This window comes from Peromyscus maniculatus, chromosome 1 (assembly GCF_049852395.1).
Source record: "Peromyscus maniculatus bairdii isolate BWxNUB_F1_BW_parent chromosome 1, HU_Pman_BW_mat_3.1, whole genome shotgun sequence".
NCBI lineage: Eukaryota > Metazoa > Chordata > Mammalia > Rodentia > Cricetidae > Peromyscus > Peromyscus maniculatus.
Window position 1 is genome coordinate 56,565,205 of NC_134852.1, and position 21,328 is coordinate 56,586,532.

At 41.9% G+C, this 21,328-nt stretch overlaps 1 protein-coding gene across 4 annotated transcripts in view; it reads right to left on the reverse strand.

The window, feature by feature from the left end:
- Window positions 1–9,438: 9,438 nt before the first annotated feature.
- Window positions 9,439–21,328, reverse strand: part of LOC143266964 (STAM-binding protein-like) — an 89,828-nt gene continuing 77,938 nt past the window's right edge. For 2 of the 4 annotated variants that reach the window (XM_076543036.1, XM_076543032.1), the window contains 9 exons: window positions 20,455–20,541; window positions 19,890–19,927; window positions 18,376–18,557; window positions 17,300–17,594; window positions 14,901–15,025; window positions 14,014–14,151; window positions 11,425–11,536; window positions 10,821–10,911; window positions 9,439–10,477 (listed from right to left, as the gene is read on the reverse strand). In XM_076543036.1, the coding sequence (XP_076399151.1) occupies window positions 10,327–10,477; window positions 10,821–10,911; window positions 11,425–11,536; window positions 14,014–14,151; window positions 14,901–15,025; window positions 17,300–17,315 (633 nt within the window). In that variant the 5' untranslated portion in view covers window positions 17,316–17,594; window positions 18,376–18,557; window positions 19,890–19,927; window positions 20,455–20,541 and the 3' untranslated portion in view covers window positions 9,439–10,326. The remainder of the gene's footprint in view (window positions 10,478–10,820; window positions 10,912–11,424; window positions 11,537–14,013; window positions 14,152–14,900; window positions 15,026–17,299; window positions 17,595–18,375; window positions 18,558–19,889; window positions 19,928–20,454; window positions 20,542–21,328) is intronic. The other 2 variants (XM_076543020.1, XM_076543028.1) reach the window with 1 other exon arrangement.

A 21,328-nucleotide genomic window follows, 5' to 3' on the forward strand; every position in this document is an offset into this window, starting at 1 on the left:
AACACAGGCAATACATAATCCCACACCAATAAATCCCAAAGAAGGGAAACACGCAACACTACCACCAAAAAATAACAGGAATTAAGAATCACTGGTTATTATTATCCCTTAATATCAATGGACTCAATTTGCCTATAAAAAGACACAGAATAACAGGATGGATACAAAAACAGGATCCATCCTTCTGCTATATATGAGAAACACACCTCAACTTTAAAGACAGACACTACCTCAAAGTAAAAGGCTGGGAAAATACTCTCCAATCAAATGGACTTAAGAAGCAATAGACTTCAAATAAAATAGACTTCAAAATAAAATCAATCAAAAGAGATCAGGAAAGACATTATATATTCATCAAAGAAAAAATCCAACAGGATGGAGTCTCAATTCTGAATATTTATGCCCCAAATAAAAGGGGACCCACATTTGTAAAAAAAAAAAAATTACTGAAGCTTAAATTGTACATCAAACTCCATAAACTAATAGTGGGAGACTTCTATTCTCCACCAATAGATAGGTCTACCAGACAGAAACTTATAGAAATGAGGGATCTACAAGACATTATGACATAAATGTACTTAATAAACATCTTCAGAACATTCTGTCCAAATACAAGAGAATATACCTTCTTCTCAGCACCCAATGGGACCTTCCCTAAAACTTACCACATACTCAGTCACAAAGCAAATCTCAACAAATACAAAATATTGGAATAACCTCCTGTAATTTATCAAACTACCGTGCCTTAATGTTAGAATTCAACACAAATTACAGAAAGCCTACAAACTCATGAAAACTGAATAATGCTCAACTGAATCACCACTGGGTTAAGGAAGAAATAAAGAAAGTAAAGACTTCCTAGAATTCAATGAAAATAAGTGTACAACAAACTTATGAAACATTATGAAAGCAGTATTAAAAGGAAAGTTCATAGGGCTAAATGCCTACATAAAGAAGCTGGAGAAATCTCACACTAGCAACATAACAGTACACTTGAAAGCTCTCTAGAACAAAAAGAAGCAAACTCACCCACAAGGAGTAGATGACAGGAAATAATCAAACTGAGGGTTGAAATCAATAAAATAGAAACAAAGAGAAGAGTACCAAAAAATTGAAAAAAAAGAGTTATTTCTTTGAGAAAATCAACAAGATAGACAAACCCTTATCCAAACTAAGTAAAAGGCAAAGAGAGAATATCCAAATTAACAAAATTAGAAATGAAAAGGGAGACATAACAACTGACAATGAAAAAAATCGAGGTCATACTTCAAAAATGTGTACTCCACAAAATTGGAAAATGTAAAAGAAATGGACAATTTTCTGGGCAGGTCCATATACTCAAATTAAATCAAGATTAAATAAACAATTTAAATAAACCTAAACTCCTATGGAAATAGAAGCAGTCATTAAAAGTCTCCCAATCAAAAGAAAAAAAAGCCCAGGGCCAAATGGTTTCAGTGCAGAATTCTACCAGACTTTCAAAGAAGGGCTAATACCAATACACTTCAAATTGTTCCACACAATAGAAACAGAAGGAATATTGCCAAACTCTTTCTATGAGGCTACAGTTACTCTGGTACCCAAACCACATAAAGATGCAACAAAGAAAGACCAATCTCCCTCCTGAACACTGATCCAAAAATATTCAATAAAATACTGGCAAACCAAATCCAAGAACATAACAAAAAAATCATCCATCATGATCAAGTAGCCTTCATCCCAGATATGCAGGTATGATTCAACATATGAAAATCTATCATGTAATCCATCATAAAAACAAAATGAAACAAAAAACACATGATCATCTCATTAGCTGCTGGAAAAGCATCTGACAAAATCCAACACCCCTTCATGATAAAGGTCTTGGGGAGATCAGGAATACAAGGAACATAAATAAACATAGTAAAGGCAATTTACAGCAAGCCAACAGCCAAGATCAAATTAAATGGAAAAATTCTCAAAGCGATTCCACTAAAATCAGGAACAAGACAAGACTGTCCAATCACCTCATATCTATTCAATATAGTACTCAGAGTCCTAGCTAGCCCAATAAGACAACAAAAGGACATCAAGGGATACAAATTGGAAAGAAAGAAGTCAAGCATTCACTATTTGCAGACAATATAAGAGTATCATTTGACCCCAATAATTCTACCAGGGAACCCCTACAGCTGAAAAATACCTTCAGTAAATGTGGCAGGATACAAGATTAACTCAAAAAAATCAGTAGCCCTCCTACATACAAATGATAAAAGGGCTGAGAAAGAAATCAGAGAAACATCACCCTTTACAATAGCCACAAATATTATAAAAATACCTTGGGGTAACTCTAAGTAAGTGAAAGACCTTTGTGACAAGATCTTTACATCTTTGAAGAAAGAAATTGAAGATAATATCAGAAAAAGAAAAGATCTCCCATGCTCATTGGTAAGTAGTATTAACATAGTAAAAATGGCAATTTTATCAAAAGCAATCTACAGAGTCAATGCAATCCCCATCAAAATCCCAACACAATTCTTCACAGACCTGGAAAGAACAATACTCAACTTCATATGGAAAAACAAAAAAACCAGGATAGCTAAAACAATCCTGTACAATAAAGGAAATTCTGGAGGCATCAATATCCCTGACCTCAAGCTCTATTATAAAGCTATAGTAATAAAAACAGCTTGGTATTAGCATAAAAACTGACATGTGGACCAATGAAATTGAATTGAAGATCCTGACACTAATACACACACCTATGAACACCTGGTTTTTGACAAAGAAGCCAAAACTGTACAATGGGGAAAAAGAAAGCATCTTCAACAAATGGTGCTGGCATGACTGGATGTCAATATGTAGGAGATAGCAAATAGATCCATATCTATTGCCATGCACAAAACTCAAATCCAAGTGGATCAAAGACCTCAACATAAATCCAGTTACTCTGAACCTGATAGAGGAGAAAGTAGGAAGTAGCCTAGAACGCATTGGCACAGGAGTCCACTTCCTAAATATAACACCAGAAGCATTGACACTGAAAACAACAATTAGTAAATGGGACCTCCTAAAACTGAGAAGCTTCTGTAAGGCAAAAGACATAGGAAATATGACAAAACAATAGCCTAGAGAATTGGAAAATATCTTCACCAACATCTGACAGAGGGCTGATCTCCAAAATATATATAGAAGTCAAGAAACTAGACAGAAAATACCAAATAATCCAATTAAAAAATGGGCTACAGATCTAAACAGATATTCTCAATAGAAGAATTCCAAATGGCTAAAATACATTTAAGGAATTGCTCTACATCCTTAGTTATCAGGAAAATGCAAATCAAAATGACTGAGATACCATCTTATAGCTGTCAGAATGGCTAAGATCAAAAACACTAATAACAGCTTATGTTGGAGAGAATGTGGAGCAAGGGGAACATTCCTCAACTCTTGGTGTGAGTGCAAACTTGGACAGCCACCTTGGAAATCAGTATGGCAGTTTCTCAGAAAATTGGGAATCAACCTACCTCAAGACCCAATGATACCACCCTTGGGCATATTCACAGGGAATGTTCAATCATACCACAAGAATACTTGTTCAATTTTGTTCATAGCAGCATTATTCATAATAGCCAGAACCTGGAAGCAACATAGATGCCCCTCAACTGAAGAATGGATAAAGAAAATGTGGTACATATACACAATGGAGTATTACTCAGCTGTAAATAACAATGACATCATTAAACTTGTAGACAAATAGATGGAACTAGAAAATGTCATCCTGAGTGAGGTAACCTAGACTCAGAAGGACAAACATGGTATGCACACACTCATAAGTGGATACTAGATGTAAAGCAAAGGATAAGCATACCACAACCCACAGCTCCAGAAAAGCTAGGAAACAAGGAAGACAGTAAAAGGGACATACAGATCATCTTGGGAAGGGGAAACAGGAGAGATCTACATGAGCAAACTGGCGATGGAGGGCCATTAGAGGGGAAGGAATGGGGGATGAGAACATGAGTAACTGGGATGATCAAACTAGCAGAGGGACAGAGTGGGAGAGCAATGAAAGAGTTATCTTGATAGAAGGAGACATTATGGGGTAAGGGAGAAACCTGGTGCTAGGGAAATTCCCAGGAATCCACAAGGATGACCTCAGATTAGACTACTAGCAAGAGCAGTGAGGGTGCCTGAACTGGCCTACCCTGGTAATCAGATTGGTGAATACCTTTAACTGTCATCATACAGACTTCATCCCATATCTGATGGAAGCAGATGCGGAAATCCACAACCAAGCACCAAGCTAAGCTCCAGGTTTCCAGCAGAAGAGTGGGAAGAGGGATTATGTGAGCAAGGGGGATCAGATCATGATGGGGAAATCTACAGAGACAACTGAACCAAGCTCATAGGAACTCTTGAATATTAGAGAGACAGCTGTCCAACCTGCATGGGACCTGACTAGACCCTCTGCATACAGTAGACAGTGGTGTAGCTTGGTCTCTTTGAGGGGCCCCTGGCAGTGTGATCAGGATCTATTCCCAGTGCATGAGCTGGCTTTCTGGATCCCATTACCTTTAGTCAGACACTTTTTGCTCACTCTTGATGCAGCAGGGAGGGGCTTGGTCCTGCCTCAACTGAATGTCCCCGCTTGGGAGAACTTATTATTTTGTAGGAGGGGATGAGGGGTGGGTTGAGGAAGAGAAGGTGGGGTGGGGGAAGCAATAGGAGAGATGAGAGGAGGATCTGTAGTTGGTATGTAAAATGAATTAAAAAATTGAAAAATAAATGTTCAGTATTGGCTGCAGATTTACAGACTATCCTGGGTCTGATCCTAGAGGAGTCAATAGGCAAACCTAGCATGATGGGTGTCTAGATAAATGAACCGTTAAGTTGGATGTAATCTGGGACTCTGGAAAGGTTTCAATGCCCAAGATGAAGATCTTGAGCCTTAAGAAGAAAGCAAACAGGAACACTCACGTGAGAGAACACCTGTATGGTGTTCTCATGCTGCTTCCACATTTATGGGTGTTCACAGAAAAATTCAAGTCCCTGCTGTGAGATACATCCTATGCATCTTTAGTCAGGGAGGCCCCAAGCTTCTAAAACAATACAGGCTAGTACTATTTCTCTTGGTTACATACCAGAAGTAGATGGTAAGACCCTACTGTTGAAGACACCACCTTTTGGTCTTAGTACACAGAGAAATCAGCTGAAATTGACCAGCAAACTTCCTCCATTCTGCCTAGCTTTCTTGGTGCAGGGTGGTGCTATGCATACTGCTGGGAGAAAGTAGGCATCAGTGTTTGGATTAACTATGGATTCTACATACTTTACTGCTGACCTGCTGCAGATGATGTGGCCACAGATACTATCATGGCACTATTGCTATGACAATAACCAAGCACATTCTGGTTGGGTATTTGGCCTCTTCTCAGGATGGTATTCATGCAGGTGCCATATTTCTAGTGCTAAGACCACACAATGGGGCATAAAGGCCCATGGGGAAACATGCTACTGTCATTTTTCTAAATGGACATGTTATCAAAATGCCTCCCAAATACTTATGTATATGTCCAAAGATTAGTGCTGCTTTCCCATTGGTCAGAGAAGCTTCTTTGGCATGGGAGTGGTTAATACATTGAATCATTTACTTGTCAAAGGGTTGAGGAAAAGTGTTGAGTATTTGGTTCCAATAAGACATCTATGTCACCCCACCACCACCACCACACACATCTCACCACTCAGAGTGCATGGTGTTAAATGACGATGAAACAATTTAAGAGGTGGAAGGTGGAGAGGAGTGCTGTGAAAACCTCTTTTCTACACAGGACAAGGGCTTTGCACTCAGGAAAACCCAGCAGCTGTGTTTGTCTCCACTAAAGCTTCTCAAGGGGGAGTGCTTCAGTATTCCAGAATGCATGGTGTAGGGGTTAGTGCTCTAACCCTAGCTGAGGAGCGATTCATACTTCTTTAGGGGGAAGGAGGAGTCATTTTTCTTTGGGGGTGTAGAGAATGGGAAGTTGGCCAGGATCCAATAGAACCTCACAAACGTGCACATGCAAGAAACCCTGATTAAACTCAGCGGGTTGTTCAAATGGGAAATGGGGCCAGCAACTTGGCTTCATACAACAAGATCCTTGATCCCAAGCCTGGCACGTTTAGAATAGGGGTTTCAGATGGGGTTGGAGGAGTGTGGCTGAGGGAGGGGAGGACTAAGTATGATCAAGATCGATTATAGACATACAGGGCAATGTCAAATGATAAAATTTAAAACCACAGCAATGAAATGTTTGATCCCAACCCTTGGGAAGCAGAAGTAGGTGAGTTTTTGTAAGTTCCAGGTCAGCCTGGACTATAAAGTAAATTTCAGACTAGACATTGCTTCACACTGAGATCCAGTCACAATAAACAAAGAAAAACAGATAAAGGAAAAAGGAAATAAAGGAGAAATAGACAACTAGGACAAGGTTACCCACCAGTATCTACTAATCCTATTAGCTGGCAATCACATCTCTCACTTAACATGATTATGTGACTCCTGATCAGAAGGAAGACTCAAGAGCATGACACAAAACTCAACTTTAATTTTAGAACTAAATAGCAATTTTAAGAAACTACTAGTCTATTTCAAAACACACTTATATTAAAAAAAAATACAAGTTTCTGTGAAATTTATGGAAATTTCTAGACAGGGCCTACATAAGCAGAGAATGTGTACCCGAGCACAGTTCATGGTGAGCTGCTTTAGCCAGTCTGTCACTGGCAGTGAATTTGTCCCAGCATCCCTTGTGCAGGACACCATTTTTGTTGGAAGACTAAAGCAAGCACAAGCCTCAGTAGTGAGTTCATCACATATAGGGAACTTTACAAACTTCAATGAAAGCTTTTCAATGCAAGCAGATTACTCTCTTTTGGCCAGACATCCTGCAGAGTTGTATTGTGCTGTTTGCTGGCCAGAGTGGTCATTCAGGAGGATGGTTATCAGGACAACATGGTTGCCAGACTGGATCATCTGTGAGGAGGGGAGGAGGGCTACCTCATGCTGTTTTACATTAGACAACTATGACACAGTCCACAGAACTGCACTTGTCTTGTGCATCTTGCATCTTCTCTTGTCTTTCCGGGCTTGTGAGGTGGTACACTTTGTCCAGAGGTCCTTATTCCAGACAAGATGCCCTGAAGCTTTAAAATCACTTATCATCAAAAGTCAAAAGATCGCCGGGCGGTGGTGGCGCACGCCTTTAATCCCAGCACTCGGGAGGCAGAGCCAGGCGGATCTCTGTGAGTTCGAGGCCAGCCTGGGCTACCAAGTGAGCTCCAGGAAAGGCGCAAAGCTATGCAGAGAAACCCTGTCTCGAAAAACCAAAAAAAAAAAAAAAAAGTCAAAAGATCAATCAATAAAGAGTTTAAGCCCCACACATGATGCCCAAAGCAGATGCCTCTCATAGCCAAGCAGAAAATTCCCATCAATAGGATATTCTCTTTTAAACTCTAACATCCTTCCCCAGGTTCCATGGTGTTGGGCTGCCAGACTACAGTGCAACATCACCTAGGGAGACACCAGGAAATCCGCATCAGGAACTTCAGTTTCTATGTGTAATTGTGCATTGGTGGCAAGCCTCATCAGGCCTTACAGTCATCCAAAAAGCAACGAAACTCATCTGAGTCAGAATTTTCACTTTAAATGATGTCATCATCAGTTAGTTTCAAGTTGTGTGCCTTATCTCTTCAAAAAGTCATTTGTCTGTCAAAGAAGCCTTCAATCAGCGTGAGACATGTAGGCTGATGTCTGGGACCAATGGAGACCTTCATTCTTCTTCAGTTGGTTAGTGAGTGTTGTCATTACAACCTGTCCTCTAGGCTCCCTGAGGCAGGTGAGGCAAGCTAGCAAATGAGAGCACTGGGCCCTAACACCCACACTGGTTCCTGGCTGGAAAATATCATCTAAAACTAATAACAAATAAGCTATCTAATAAAATCAATTTCCAATCACTATGAGCTCCTACTACACTGTTCTACCTTGAAACAAGATTCATTAATAGAGCACATATCAGTGTCTTCCTCTGGGCTCCATGAATGAGCACATTGTGCCATCCATACACAACACGGAAAATACATGATACAGATGTACCATACATGACAGAGGTTGAACATACATACACATATATATACCACCCTACATTCACTCTCACACACAGAGACAGACAGACAGACAGACAGACAGACAGACAAACAGACATTCCCCCTTATATAGTCCTGTGGGATTCAAATCATAGCAAATCTATGATAGTCACCATGATGGTTTGGATCGTGACATGGCTCAAGTCCTGCAATTAAAGGAAATGTAGTTAAGGAATAGAAAACACCTGTTTTGAAAAAACTTATACTTTTTATATCATACCAAAAGAGACATTCATGTGACCAGTCTAGACACATAATCTAGGTTTCCCAGGAGATTGCTGAACATATTCTCCTGCTACTAGCTCCCCAGTGCTGGATTATAGGCAAACACCACCATGGCAGATTTCAGTTATGCTGGGAAATGAGTCCAGGGCCTGCTGCTTGAAACAGGAGCACTCTCCCAACTGAGCCACATCCCCAGCAATAAGCCTCTTATTTAACTGTCACTGAAGTTAGATAGTTCTCAGCTTAGCGGTAAAATCCTGATGTCAACAGAAGCAAAAGATCTGGCACCCAACATTCCCACCAAGTTCTCCACATGGTCGGAGTCAGTGTCTCCCCGTGTATCTTTGCATCTATTTTCCAGAGTCACTTGTGAAACATTCCTTTATTAAAAGAGACCAGCAAGTTCAGTGCAGTATTGGAGTTATGATGTCAATCAGATGGTAAAGGGGGCCTAATTGTCCTAAAGGGGATGCTCACACCTGGCATACAAAGTCATAAGGATTTATCAATCTGAAAGTCTGGCTATGTTGGCCTTGAACTGGTGATCTCCTGCCGCAGCTGCCCGAGTGCTGGTCCTAAGGTGTGTTTCCCCATGGCCAGGTTTGGGAGGGGACTTTACATCTGGAAACTTGGGAACTGGTGTTCCAGGCATTTTTTTTAATTGTACAATCTCTCTCAACATCCTAGTACTTAATCATTACTGTATCCCAAGATAGAGCTATGTATTTTAAACAGATCTGTTAGAAAGATCTTTCCCACACTCAACTGAAAACCTGGTTTGATCCGTGAGACTAGAAAATGGGGACTGGAATATGGCCCAGTGTTTAGCAACACCCACTGGGCTTGCAGGGAAGTAGGTAGTGCATAAGGGCTTGACTCCAGATCTAAGGCATCTGACAACTTCTAACCACACAAGCACTGAACTCACATATGAAACTCACAGGGACACAGAATTAAAATCAAAGCAGGGTCTATTTTTAAAAGACTACACAATGAAGTTACAAATGTAAACAAAAATAATGAATTACGCATATGTTTCATAAAAGAATGTTGAGTTTCATTAGGTTTTATTTTACTATTAGAATCAGTAAGATACAAAGTATATGCAAATATACATATGCATTTATAATGATACAGATAAAACACATACACAGAGTTCTACCACTTGGAATTAGCACTCGGATCCCAAGATCTCAGCTTTCCTTCAATCTCTGTGGCTGCATCCCTCACTCATATATTTTATAGGACTGGGTTCTGGTCCTTTCACTATGTTCCTGCATTTCTTCTGAATCAAAGTGGATTGCAAAGTCCAGGCTAATGTAAAGTAAAGTACCAGAATCTCATTGTTCTAAGGCTGATCTGATGCCCTGAGGCCTGATCACACTAAGTGTGTTATCACAGACACAACCTGGGAGAAGAAACCACCTCCCTAGGCAGATGAGAACTCTACTTTCTAGGCAAGACTCCAGAATGAAATGTGCTTAATCTACCTATCTTACATGACTTTTTCCTTGTCATTCAGATCACCGATTGAAACCTAGTAACTGACACTGATGAAGAACAAATTAACAAGTAATAAGTTTTGCATAAGCTAATGGATTCCATACTTTGTGGGTTCTTTCCCTCCTGTTACTGGGGATGAAATCCAGGGTATCAAGCATGCTGAGGACACATTCTGCCCCTGAGCCCACCCCAATCCTTCTTCCTTTATCCTCTCAACAGCTTATAAAGTACATAGTATTAGTATCCCCAGTTACCAGAAAAAAATGGTCAGGATGGTCAGCACCCTCAAAGACTGGAAATGGTCAGGTTGCAAATAGAAACTTATTTCCATTGCCCACTGCTTCCTACATACATGGTTATTATGGATTTCTAGGAAGGTGAGTGAAGAGGATGAACTTCCATGAGGGTCAGCAAGGATGCTAAACCTTATCAGCTCTATGTCATGGCTGGGAACATGGCCTTGATTTCTTGTACATAGATAGGTACATAGAAAAGAGCTGAGTCCTGTTTATGGGAATGGAATCGTCTCTGGGGGCAGAATGATATTTCTTTTAATCCAAAAGGTGTCAGTGTGAAAATTGCAACTCTGAAATGAGAAAAAGTAAAATCACAGTCAAGCAGATATCCCTCCCAGTCTCCTTCCTCTCTCTCCTCTCCATCTTTTTCTCATCTTGCCTCCCTTCTTTCCCTTTCTTTTCCTCCTCTTCTTCCTCTCCTTTCTATAATCTCGCTCCTTTCTCTTTTTGCCTCTCTACCCTTCTCCCCTCCTCTCCTCCTGTCTCTCCTCTTCTCTGCACAGCTCTTCCTCCCTCATAGACCATGTGGAACTCCTCCTCCTATTCCTAGTCATCACTGTCATTGTCCTGTTAGACCTTGTCTTCTTTGTCAGTCCTAATCATCCCCCTCTCTCTTCCTCCCTCCTCCTGTACCTCATCCTCCTTCTCCTTCTTCTTGTCATGGCATGTGTAGATCCCTCTGTTTTTAACTCATTCTCTCTGGATCCCTTTCTTGTAGGATGACCTAATGAGGTAAAGGAGCTTAGCAATAGTAAAAATTAGGAAGAAGAATTAAGTAAAAAAAAAATAGGTCTGTTCAGATCAATCATTGGGAGGAACAAGTTGGGAGTGTGCTAAAACCAGTGTCCACCAGTCTCTATGAGATAATAATCAGTGCGTAAAAATTACAAAAGAAAACAGGATGATTCATTGATTTCAAAACACCAGCTCTGCTGATGAATTCAGAGTAACATGCCATTGTGAATGAAAAGAGATGACACTCGTATGCAGTGTCTGGTGTGGAATTACTTCGAACTCTGGCTCTTTAGCTCAATTTTTAAGAATTTGTCTTAGGAACCCAGCAGTGGTGTCAGCATGTCTTTTAAGAGCAGCTGGTGTTAATTAGAAAGTGCACCTTAAAGGGAGGCTTTCATAGCAATCACTTAAGACACTCTGGATATTACTTCATTTTTACAGTGTTCTGAGCCATGGAGCATTTTACTCTTGTACCTTCCAGACCTGACTCCTACATACTCACTGTTTATATTTGGGTGCACACACCACTGCAATTGATTCTGGCAGCATCTTTTGACAGCAAAAACTGTGTACAAATCCACACTTGACAAGAAGCCTGTCTGGGTTGGATGGGTCTGAGAAGACAAAAGAAGCCAAGAATTCCCAGTGAGCCCCATGCCTGATCCACCAAGGAAGGCAAGTACAAGGAACTTCAACAACTGGTCCCCACCATGATTCCTGAAATCAAGCCAGATGTAAAAGTCAAATATATTGCATTTTGAGACACAAGCAGGCCTGAAATACTGTTAGTTTGGGGGAGGGCACACTTAGGAGATGAACTCTAAAGAAATTGAGAAAGACATGGTTAAGGCAAGAGGAGGATCAGTCACAGAGGAAGGAAATTGGAAAGTTGGACCAGGTTCCTGTCAAGTTCATGTTTCCTCAAGGAATCTTTAAAATATACTGTTTATGTATGTATACTACAAGTAAGCTATATTTTAAAATATCAAACATTTGTAAAACTAAAGGAAGACAAAGAAAAGGCTAAAATAACAAAAACAAAAACAACTAGACAAAACCATGATGAAACCATTTCCCAGTTCCTGTACACATCAGGACTCTGTTAACCCAGTTCTGCAAAGAGCGGCCTCATCTCTCTCCCTTTCCCCTAGAATCTTGGCCTAGATAGATGTGATCCTCAATATGACAGTCTGACAAACTCCACAATAGCAGTAAATTCATCAGATGACTTTGCTTTCAAGCCACGGTCTTCCTGTGTAGCACAGGATGGTGCTAAAGTCACCATCCAGCAGGCCCACCTCCCTGAATGCTAGGCTTCCAGAACTGCCAGTACACCGAGCTTTCCATGGCTTCTTTAAACCTTGTGGTCTCTGCCCACCAAGGCCTAAAAGTCATTAGCCAACATCCTCAAAGAGCTCCAGCTCCAGTATGAGATCTGGATCCTCTTCTGCTGGAGTCTGTCCCTGGGTCACATGCTGAACTCATTCCCCCACTGTCCCCGCTGTGTGTCTTCTGTGAACCCCATAACCATTTCTCCTGCAGCCTTGTGTCTCTGTCATCCCCCACTGGGTTCCTGCTCTCCTCATTAGATCTCCTCCTCAGCTGTCAGCCAATCACTTCTCTTGCTGTCAACACTCCTTATTTACCAGGTTTTCTGGGCCAGCTCCATTCAGAAGCCATGCAGGTTCCTTTCCTGCCTTCCATTGGCTTCCCAAAACTTCCTTCCAACTGCCAGCCAAGGTCCCACAGATGTGATATCTCACAAGTGCCTTAAATTCCCCAAGGTAGGACTGAACCCCACTTCCAAAGTCTGTCTTCCTCTAGATGCCCTACTCATGCTTGTGAGAGAATCACTGCCATCCCCCATGAGCCCAACTCCAAGCCTAACCTGTCACAGACTGGACAACCTCTATTCCTTGGCCCCTGGATCTTTGAAATTCTACATTCTTGTACACATAGCAGTCACCCTCTCATCACCTTTGGAAGTTAGCAGCTTACAATCATTAACTTACCTCCCTAATGCAACCAGACTTATAACTCCTTCATTTTATATTCTGGGGTCTGGCTTTTGTCACATCATTGTTCTCCACAAAATAACATAAAAAGTTGTTCCATTACTAAAAAGTATCACTGTTCTTCCTGGCCATAATCTAGCATCCTTTTCTGATACTAACACAAATTCCAGACAACAGGACTGCTCACTGATGCAAGACCACTTCCCCATGGAATTCTGTTTGGGCGTCTTTACAAGTCATCATAAGTCACCATAAGTGGGACCCCTCTTCCTCTGACACCTATAGTCCTGTATTTATCTCCTGAAAAAAGAGAATATATTCTGCCTCATTGGAATTGGTGCTCATTTTCTGTGTGATCTCCCATTTGTGTCTAGGCACAATGGGCCAAATTTCCATCTGTCATGGTATATTATTGTTAGCAAAGCAGTAAAAATTTATGCAACTGAAGCATGAGACACAGGAGACTATCTCACACATCAGCACTTCCCCAGCTTTGAATACAAAAGTACTTGTGATCTCTCAAAACCTAGATATAACTGCCTGATTGTGGCCTACACCTGACCCATTAAGAGAAGTGTTCTGTGAGTTTGAGGCCCTGACAATGAAAGAATCACTAGGGAAGGAACTGTTTCCTTGAAGATGACCACAGGTCTGCACAGCATGTCCAACCACTTGAAAACCTTGCATAAAGCTCTTTGGGTGTGCACAACGCAAGTGCTTCTTCCTAAAGAAAAAATGCAATCATTATAAGGAATTCTCTTGACTTGGTTAAAATACTTGCAGTCATCCAACTTTTCAGGACATAGTCTCTACTCCATGTTCTCAGACATCCTAGGGAAGCTACCATTCTCCATCCACACACAAGCTATTGGAACTTTGAATAAGAGATAAAAATAAGAAAAGTGTGTTTAAAGCACCAGGAAATGTGCCTTTGACTCAAGGCTAGAACACAAGTGACTGCATGTGCTCAGAGACAGACAACCTAGAATGGATTGACTCTGCGCAGAGAAAGATCTCGGCTGTGTGTTTCTAAGAGACAAAGAGGATACTGCTATCAGGGAAATCAGTTTGCTTACATGAAAAAAACCTAAGGTGAGAAGTCCCAGCTCTTCTTGGATAAAGAAGAGTTCCTCCTTGTTCTCAGCATAGCAATAATCAGGGCCTCCATTCTGCACAGGGATTATAATATGAGTGACATGATATTCTTCCTTTACCTGACAAGAGAAAACAACTTGTTACAATTCCCTGGCACTGTCAATCCCACTCTCTCATAACACAAGTAAGTGAAGCCCCCACCCCAGTGAATGACTCTCATCCTTCTCCCTCACCTCAGTGTTTCTCCAACTGAAACACTGCTCCAGTGCTTTGCCGGGTACTGTATGAAGGCACAGAGGATAAGATGAACCTGACATGTCCCTCTTAGAACATTCTGGGACTAGGGTCTTCCCTGCAGCAGCCAGTAGGTCTGTGTGGGGATCTTGAGGTGTTTAATTTATATTCCAAGGCTTACCACAGAGTAGGTGGTCAGACCAGGCTACAAAAGAAATTGAATCCTCCTCCACTAAGAATTAGTCAATATGCCTGTCTCCATGTCTCATACCTGACATTCTGCCTGACAGCCTGCCTGCTTTTACTTCAATGTCTCACTCTGTATGTGAGCCAGGTATGAACTTTCAAGAAGCCTCCAGCCTTAGTTTGACAATAACTGGGGTTACAGGCATTAGCCACCACTAGAGCGAAAATTTCTAATTATAGCATTGAAGCAAATTATTCAATTCAAGGGATTCTGAAAAGCAACCAATTGCAAAATCATCAAATTCAAGTTGGCCAGGCCTTGTCATCCATGGTTCCTTCTGTGGAGTGATATGTATGGACACAGCCCCTGGATATGTTTTCTGGGAGTCATGGGAAGCCAAGGGGGAAGAAACAGTCTGAAATCAAGAAGGAGTTTTCATATCTTTACCAGGGTACCACATAAGACACCGCATGTTTCTAGTCCTTTCTTTGTGTTCTTCCTTGCAGAATGGAAGAACTGATCCCATAAATCCTGAAGAAAGACCACAGGGTGGAGGCCTTTGGAGTTCAGAACTGCAATGGAAAAGAGAAAGAAGTCTGAGGTTACAAAGCCTGGTGTCCCTGAACAGAACTCAGCTTGGCAGCATGGAGGAATAACACAGTCATTGGTATTCTCTCCAGCATCCCTTCTCCCCATGATGGAACTACAAAGCAGGCAGGGAGTTTCTTCTCTAAGCTCTGGCCACAGCTGAGTGGTAGCTGTGAGCATGGACTTTACTGTCAGCTTGAGTGGATGGAACAACGTATTTCTGGTTATGACTGAGCTAGTTGTAAAGAAATTTCTGTGTGGGTTCACAGACTCAGTGGGAAAGTGCCCTCTCAACTCTGGTGGGTAACATGAAGCCATAAGGAAGCTAAACAGGACAAACAGACAGAGAAAATGTAAACTTCTGCTGTCTCTCTGGGGACAGACACATCTTTATTTCTTGTTCATATCTCCAGGTCTGCTGGCCTCTAGAATCTCAGGTCTGGACTTCCGTTTCCCTGGGTCCTCATGGGTCTTGAGATTGAGTCTCAAAAAGTATCTGCCATGGTCTGTGCATTTCAGACAATGACTGAATCAAACTACTAGTATTCCAGAACTTCCACCTTGAAGAATGCCTATTGTGGGCATGCTCAGCCATGTAGACGATTTTTCCCAAGAGATGTGAGGACATGAGAAATACCATCAAAGGTTGCAGTTTTATGGAAACATACACAGACACTTGTCTCAAGATCAGAACAACACTCACTGTCTCAAACAGGGCATGTTGGAGGCAAGGGGGAGAACCTTGAGACCATGGAACATCAGGACAATCCTTGTGTACATCACCCTAGAGAATTTCAGCTCAAGACTACAACCATGAGTGAAGATGATGCACTAAGCCCAGCAAAGCCACAGGGACAGTTGCTCAACTTAGCTGGGACCAGTCATCCCTTTCCTGATTATTTCTCCCAGTCCCATAAGAACTAAACATCTTACTCGTGTTTCGTCATTATATTATACAGATGTGTGGATTGTTGACTGCACAGGCTCATGGCTGGGAAAGGACAACTCTCTAACCTGTGCCTAATTAAGACAGAGCATTGCAATTTGGTTTCAGGCTCCTCCTCATTCAAGAAGAGATTTTGAATTATGCAAGATAAGACAAGAATCAACCAATATTTTATAAAATTTTGAAAACCCAGCCCTGGTGATGTACACTTGGAATTCCAGCATTTGCTTGCTGAGGCAGCAGGATCTAAAGTCAGGCTTATTCAGGCTCTAAAGGCAGATGTTATATATGGGGAAAAAAAACAAAATAAAACATATTAGCTAAAATATTTAAGAACTTCTTTTCTACAATATTTGTGAATTTCCCTTTTAAGATCCTTTATTATGAACTGTGAGTGTGTTTGCATGTGTCCATGATCTGTATTTGTTTTTCAGAATGTGCACGCTGATGTGTGAGCAAGGATGCACAGGTGCTTCAGCACATATGCAGATGTGACCTGACTGCCTGGAGTTCTGATCTTCCCTGACCCCCGTTGGTCCAACAGAATCTCATTTGTGCTTCTCTGTCTGCCCAGCTAGCTGTGCTGTGAGAAACCAGGTCTTCTCCTGTCTCCCTGTCCCACCTCACCTGAAGAGAACCTTGAATGTAGAGGTAGCCAACACACCCCATTGTCACGTGCTTTCTGGAGATTCCATCTCAGGTTCTGACCCTGTCACTGCTAGCCCTTCACCCACAGAGTCATCGTCTCCATGGCCCTAATTGAGGATTTCCTGTGAGAGTCTACCAAATGCTGAAAACATAATCTCATGCACCCAAAATTCTGTTGCCCTCACATCTCTCCATTATGTCATAAGATTATCTGAGAGTCCGACTTTCATAAAGTAACAATGCACAGCACATTCCTTATGATGGAAGATGATTCAGTATTTTCTTAATGTGATTCTTCAAATCTCTACAGAGCTCAGAAAAGATGAGGATCTGAATTCAAACAAGTTTTGAGGAAAATTGTCTGGGTAAACTAAGTTAAAGGTTATTTTGACAAGACAGTCAGATGGCAGGAAGGAACGAGACAACACTCATCACAGGAGGTTCTGTTACCGCAGCAAAGTGGATCCGTGGAAGCAAACGGCCGAGGACGTGGACAAGGGGAAGGAACATTCTCTGTCACTCAGTGCTCTAGACCTCAGACACCTGTGCACCAGCACTGCCTTACTTTACTGGAGAGCTGCAGTCTGTTTTGTGTGGCTGCCCCAGATGCAGGGAAACACTTATACACAAGTCATTTCCAAGTCATGGACCTGTGGTGACTCACCTGGGCTTCTCATCATTTTAGTCTCTCCATAGTGAGTGTCTGCTGAAGTGATGGGTGTTATCTCCTCAATGGCTTCCTGTGGGCCACACACCACTGGTTGTTGAACAGGTGTGCTTCCTCCTGAAGGTTCTTCAGCCTTAGTAGCTGTTGATGTCAGCCTGGGGTTCACCTCTCCACAACGCACAAGTCTATGTTGAAGAGAGATGAATTTGGGCAAGTCTGGGGAGTTTTGTCTGAGATTTCTTCTATCCTCCCAGAATGCCTTGTTTTTTGCCTCTTCCTCTTTTCTTTTCTTCTACAGAAGGAGAAACAGATTTAGGCTACATCTTCAAATCCCAGAAGGAAAAACCTTACCAGCAAAAAGATTTTCAAAGTGCAGGTCTGTTTAGGTCTGACATCTCAGCATAGGGCCCATGGAGCACCAGGTCTATGGAGAATAGCCACCACCACCTTAGTCAGTTTCTGTATAGCTATCTTCAGTAACAACGAAGTCTCAATATTCTCAGTGCCCTACTGCACTCTGTGTGTGTGTGTGTGTGTGTGTGTGTGTGTGTGTGTGTGTGTGTGTGTGTGTTGGCTTGTCTGGATAAAGTGCATGTGTGTTCAACTGAGTGTGGAGCCTATCCATTGGATCATAGACTCACTGAAACAACAACACAACACAGTCCCAGGACATAGGCTGACTAAGTGACATACAATACGCTGCCTGTGCTCGCATACTGATCTTATCTGCCAGGTAGCCCTCATACTCCCTGGTGTACTGCTTTAGGAGTTTGCTCTTCAGAGTCTCAGCCCTTTTGAAAACCTTATTTACAGTCTGCAGTACAAAACCCCTAAATGAAGAGTTAAAACAGTTCTAAATGTCAGAAAAGAGGGAAAGAAAATAAATGACGAAAGGCAGCAGTATCTCATGCATGACTTGAACCCCATTTCCTGCCATCCCTCTACTCTGTACTGCTATGCTGAGGCAGCATCAGCTCCCATCCTACCCAGGGTCATGATTTATAGCTTTTCTCTAAATATCTCCCTGCTGCACTGGAGATTTTAGGTCAGCTACATAGACAATGAAGACCCACCTTGAGGATTTTGAACCTTTTTCCAGGGGCAGGAGAGTTTCGATATTCTGGGGCCTTTCCGAGTTTCACCACAAGGAGTTTAAAGAAGTAGAGAAGAGTGACTAAGATGTACAGAAAAGTTCCAAATAACTAGTTGAGGTCCTGAGGAAATTTGGCCTCTCCATGAAGGGTTTCAGAAGTTCCTGGAGTGAGAAGAGGCACATACTGAAATCCCATATCCCTTTTTGTCCCGGTGCCTAGAGAAAGAAAAGTCCTCACTCTCCTATCAACTGGTACATTCAGAAAACATCAGCTATCAAGAAATATAGCTAAGCTGACACAGTGCATGTTTGTCATCCCAGCACTCAGGAGGCAGCAGATAGAGGTAGTGGACCTACTGAACCTTGAGAAAATAGGCCATCATCCTGAACTTCAAAACAGGAAATAAATACAGTGGTATTTTTCTTCCACTCTCAATACCTATACAGATCATTGCACATACAGCACCTTAGTGTACTGTTTCCCAGCAGAGTGGAACATCATCTCAGAGAGCATTAAATAATGACAGGAGACACTCGGGGTGTTCAGAGTTAGGGGAGCTATGCTGTGGAACCTAGTGAGATGCTGCACCCAGAAAAGCTGCTAACCTGTTTCAACACTCACATCAGTACAAGAACCAGGAAAGACTCACAATTATGTCAGAAAGTCTTCTTGAGTGGAGGGTGTGATAAAAAAAACTGAGTGTAACAACCTGATATCTGTGAGAACACATGAGTGCCCTGGTAAGAGTGATTTGTCTTTGGAAAGGAGAGGAAATGAGAGGGATATTTACTATGATCTCGGGAGTCTGCCTTCACCTTGCAGAATACCAACAATGGAAAACAAAAAGAAACCATGTTCTAGGAGTTGGACAACCTGGGAAATGCAAACTGTGGTAACTGAGCTAATCTCTAAACCAGAGCTGTGTGTCCTCTGTGTAACAGGAAGGTAATGTACCTACTCAGTACACTCTGAAGCCAGAGAGGAGGAAGGGACATCTGCCCAGCTAGAAAATGTAGGCCAATCTCAGCTGCTGATTGAACATTGCCAGATATATTCTTGAATTCTCTCATATCTCACCACTAATGTTGACAGGTACGAAATGTGAAGTATTATTATATTGTGTTGAGGGAAGTATCTTGGCCCTCAGTTCTCCTGACTATATATATACCTACCGGCTCTCTCTCTCTGCTTTAGCTGAAACAGTCCCAGAAACTCTTGGTTTCCTTCTCTTTATCATGCTCCTAAAGACCCAATACCTCAGAGAGCCCTGAGCCCTGACAGCCGGTTATCTCACCAAGGAAGTTGAAGGAACATTTAGTGAGAGGATGAGGAAATACTCTGTCCAAATCTCAACCCTAGGAAATGTCAGAGCTGAGACCACGATAGGGCAGCAGCCTCTTGTTCAGCACTTTCCCCTTTATCCCACATTGTTTTGATGCTTCCCAATTTAGTGAGCTGCCCAATTAAATAAACATTAAAGTTTCTTTTCCTACCTGACGTCTTCAAGTCAGGAACATAACAGGAGTAGGATCTGGATAAAGGGATGATAGAGCAGGTTGTTAGGTTTCACAGTAAAAAAAAAAATCATGTATGTACAGCATCAGAGTTGCTCAGCATGGAGGCAAATTAAGTCAGTAAGCTCCATGGTAACCTCAAGACTATCTGGTGCAAATTGGCTGAAAGGCAGAATGGTGACATAAAGCAGATTAAAACAAATTGGAATCCCAGAAGCCATGTGTAGCAAGGGACAGAGTGGACACATGCAGGAAGACTAGAGCAGCCCCACATGGCTGCAATCTGGGCAACTGAAAGCACACAGACCAGACATGACAATTTCTCCTCCCAGACCCTTACTTCAGTCATGTGTTTCTTACAAGTGGTCATTAATAAAGTCATTTATCATTGACACATGATTTTCACATTTCAGCAGATAACAGTGTATTTATATGCACAGATGGCAGCCTTGGTGAGTGTCTAAGACACTGTTTTACTGATGTGAAGAGCCACCACGACCAAGGCTACTTTTCTGACAAGAGATTAAATTGGGGGCTTACTTACAATTTTAGAGTCAGTCTATGATCATCATGTCAAGAGCAGACATCATGTCATAGCTCTACAGTATAGCTGAGAGCTTTTCATCTTGATCTACAAGAGGGAGTGAGGGAGGCAGGGTGGAGAGAGGGAGGGAGAGAGAGAGAAAGAGAGAGAGAGAGAGAGAGAGAGAGAGAGAGAGAGAGAGAGAGAGAGAGAGAGACTTGGATGGGCATTATAAACCTAAAAGCCCACCCCAGTGACATACCTCCTCCAATAGGCACCATATACTCTAACAAGGCCATACCTCCTAACCCTTCTCAAACAATCCATCACTGGGGACTAAGTGTGCAAATATATGAACCTAAGGGACATTCAAACAGAGTGTGACACAGCTGTGGGGCTTCATGAATTGTAATAGACTGTGTAACTGACCTTCTAATTCACTGCAAAATTAGCAGCCACCTGAGTGGGATAGATTGCTCCAGGAGGCCTACACCTCTTGATCCAGAATCACCTTTGAAGGAGCAAAGCATGGGCTGCTTTGTGCTACTGCACTGAAAATTCAGAGTCTAATTATTCACACAACTTAACAGATCCAGAGTGCCTAACAGTAATTGTGTTTTGGATAGCAGGAAGTCCACTCTGGTGTAGTGTAAGGAAGCTGTTTAATTGAGTTGAAGAAGAATAAAAAATGAGAACAATAAGCAGTCTAAATATACAAGTTGACAACCAGGTTTTATGCTTGTAAAAAAAATAAATAGATGAAGTCGTGGAGTGAAGGTGGTGAGACCACTCAGCAGATAAAGGTGTCTGCCACCAAGCCTGACAAATGGACCTTCATCCACATATTCCATATGGTTAAAGGAGAGAACAGACTCCTGATACTCTGAGCTCCCCA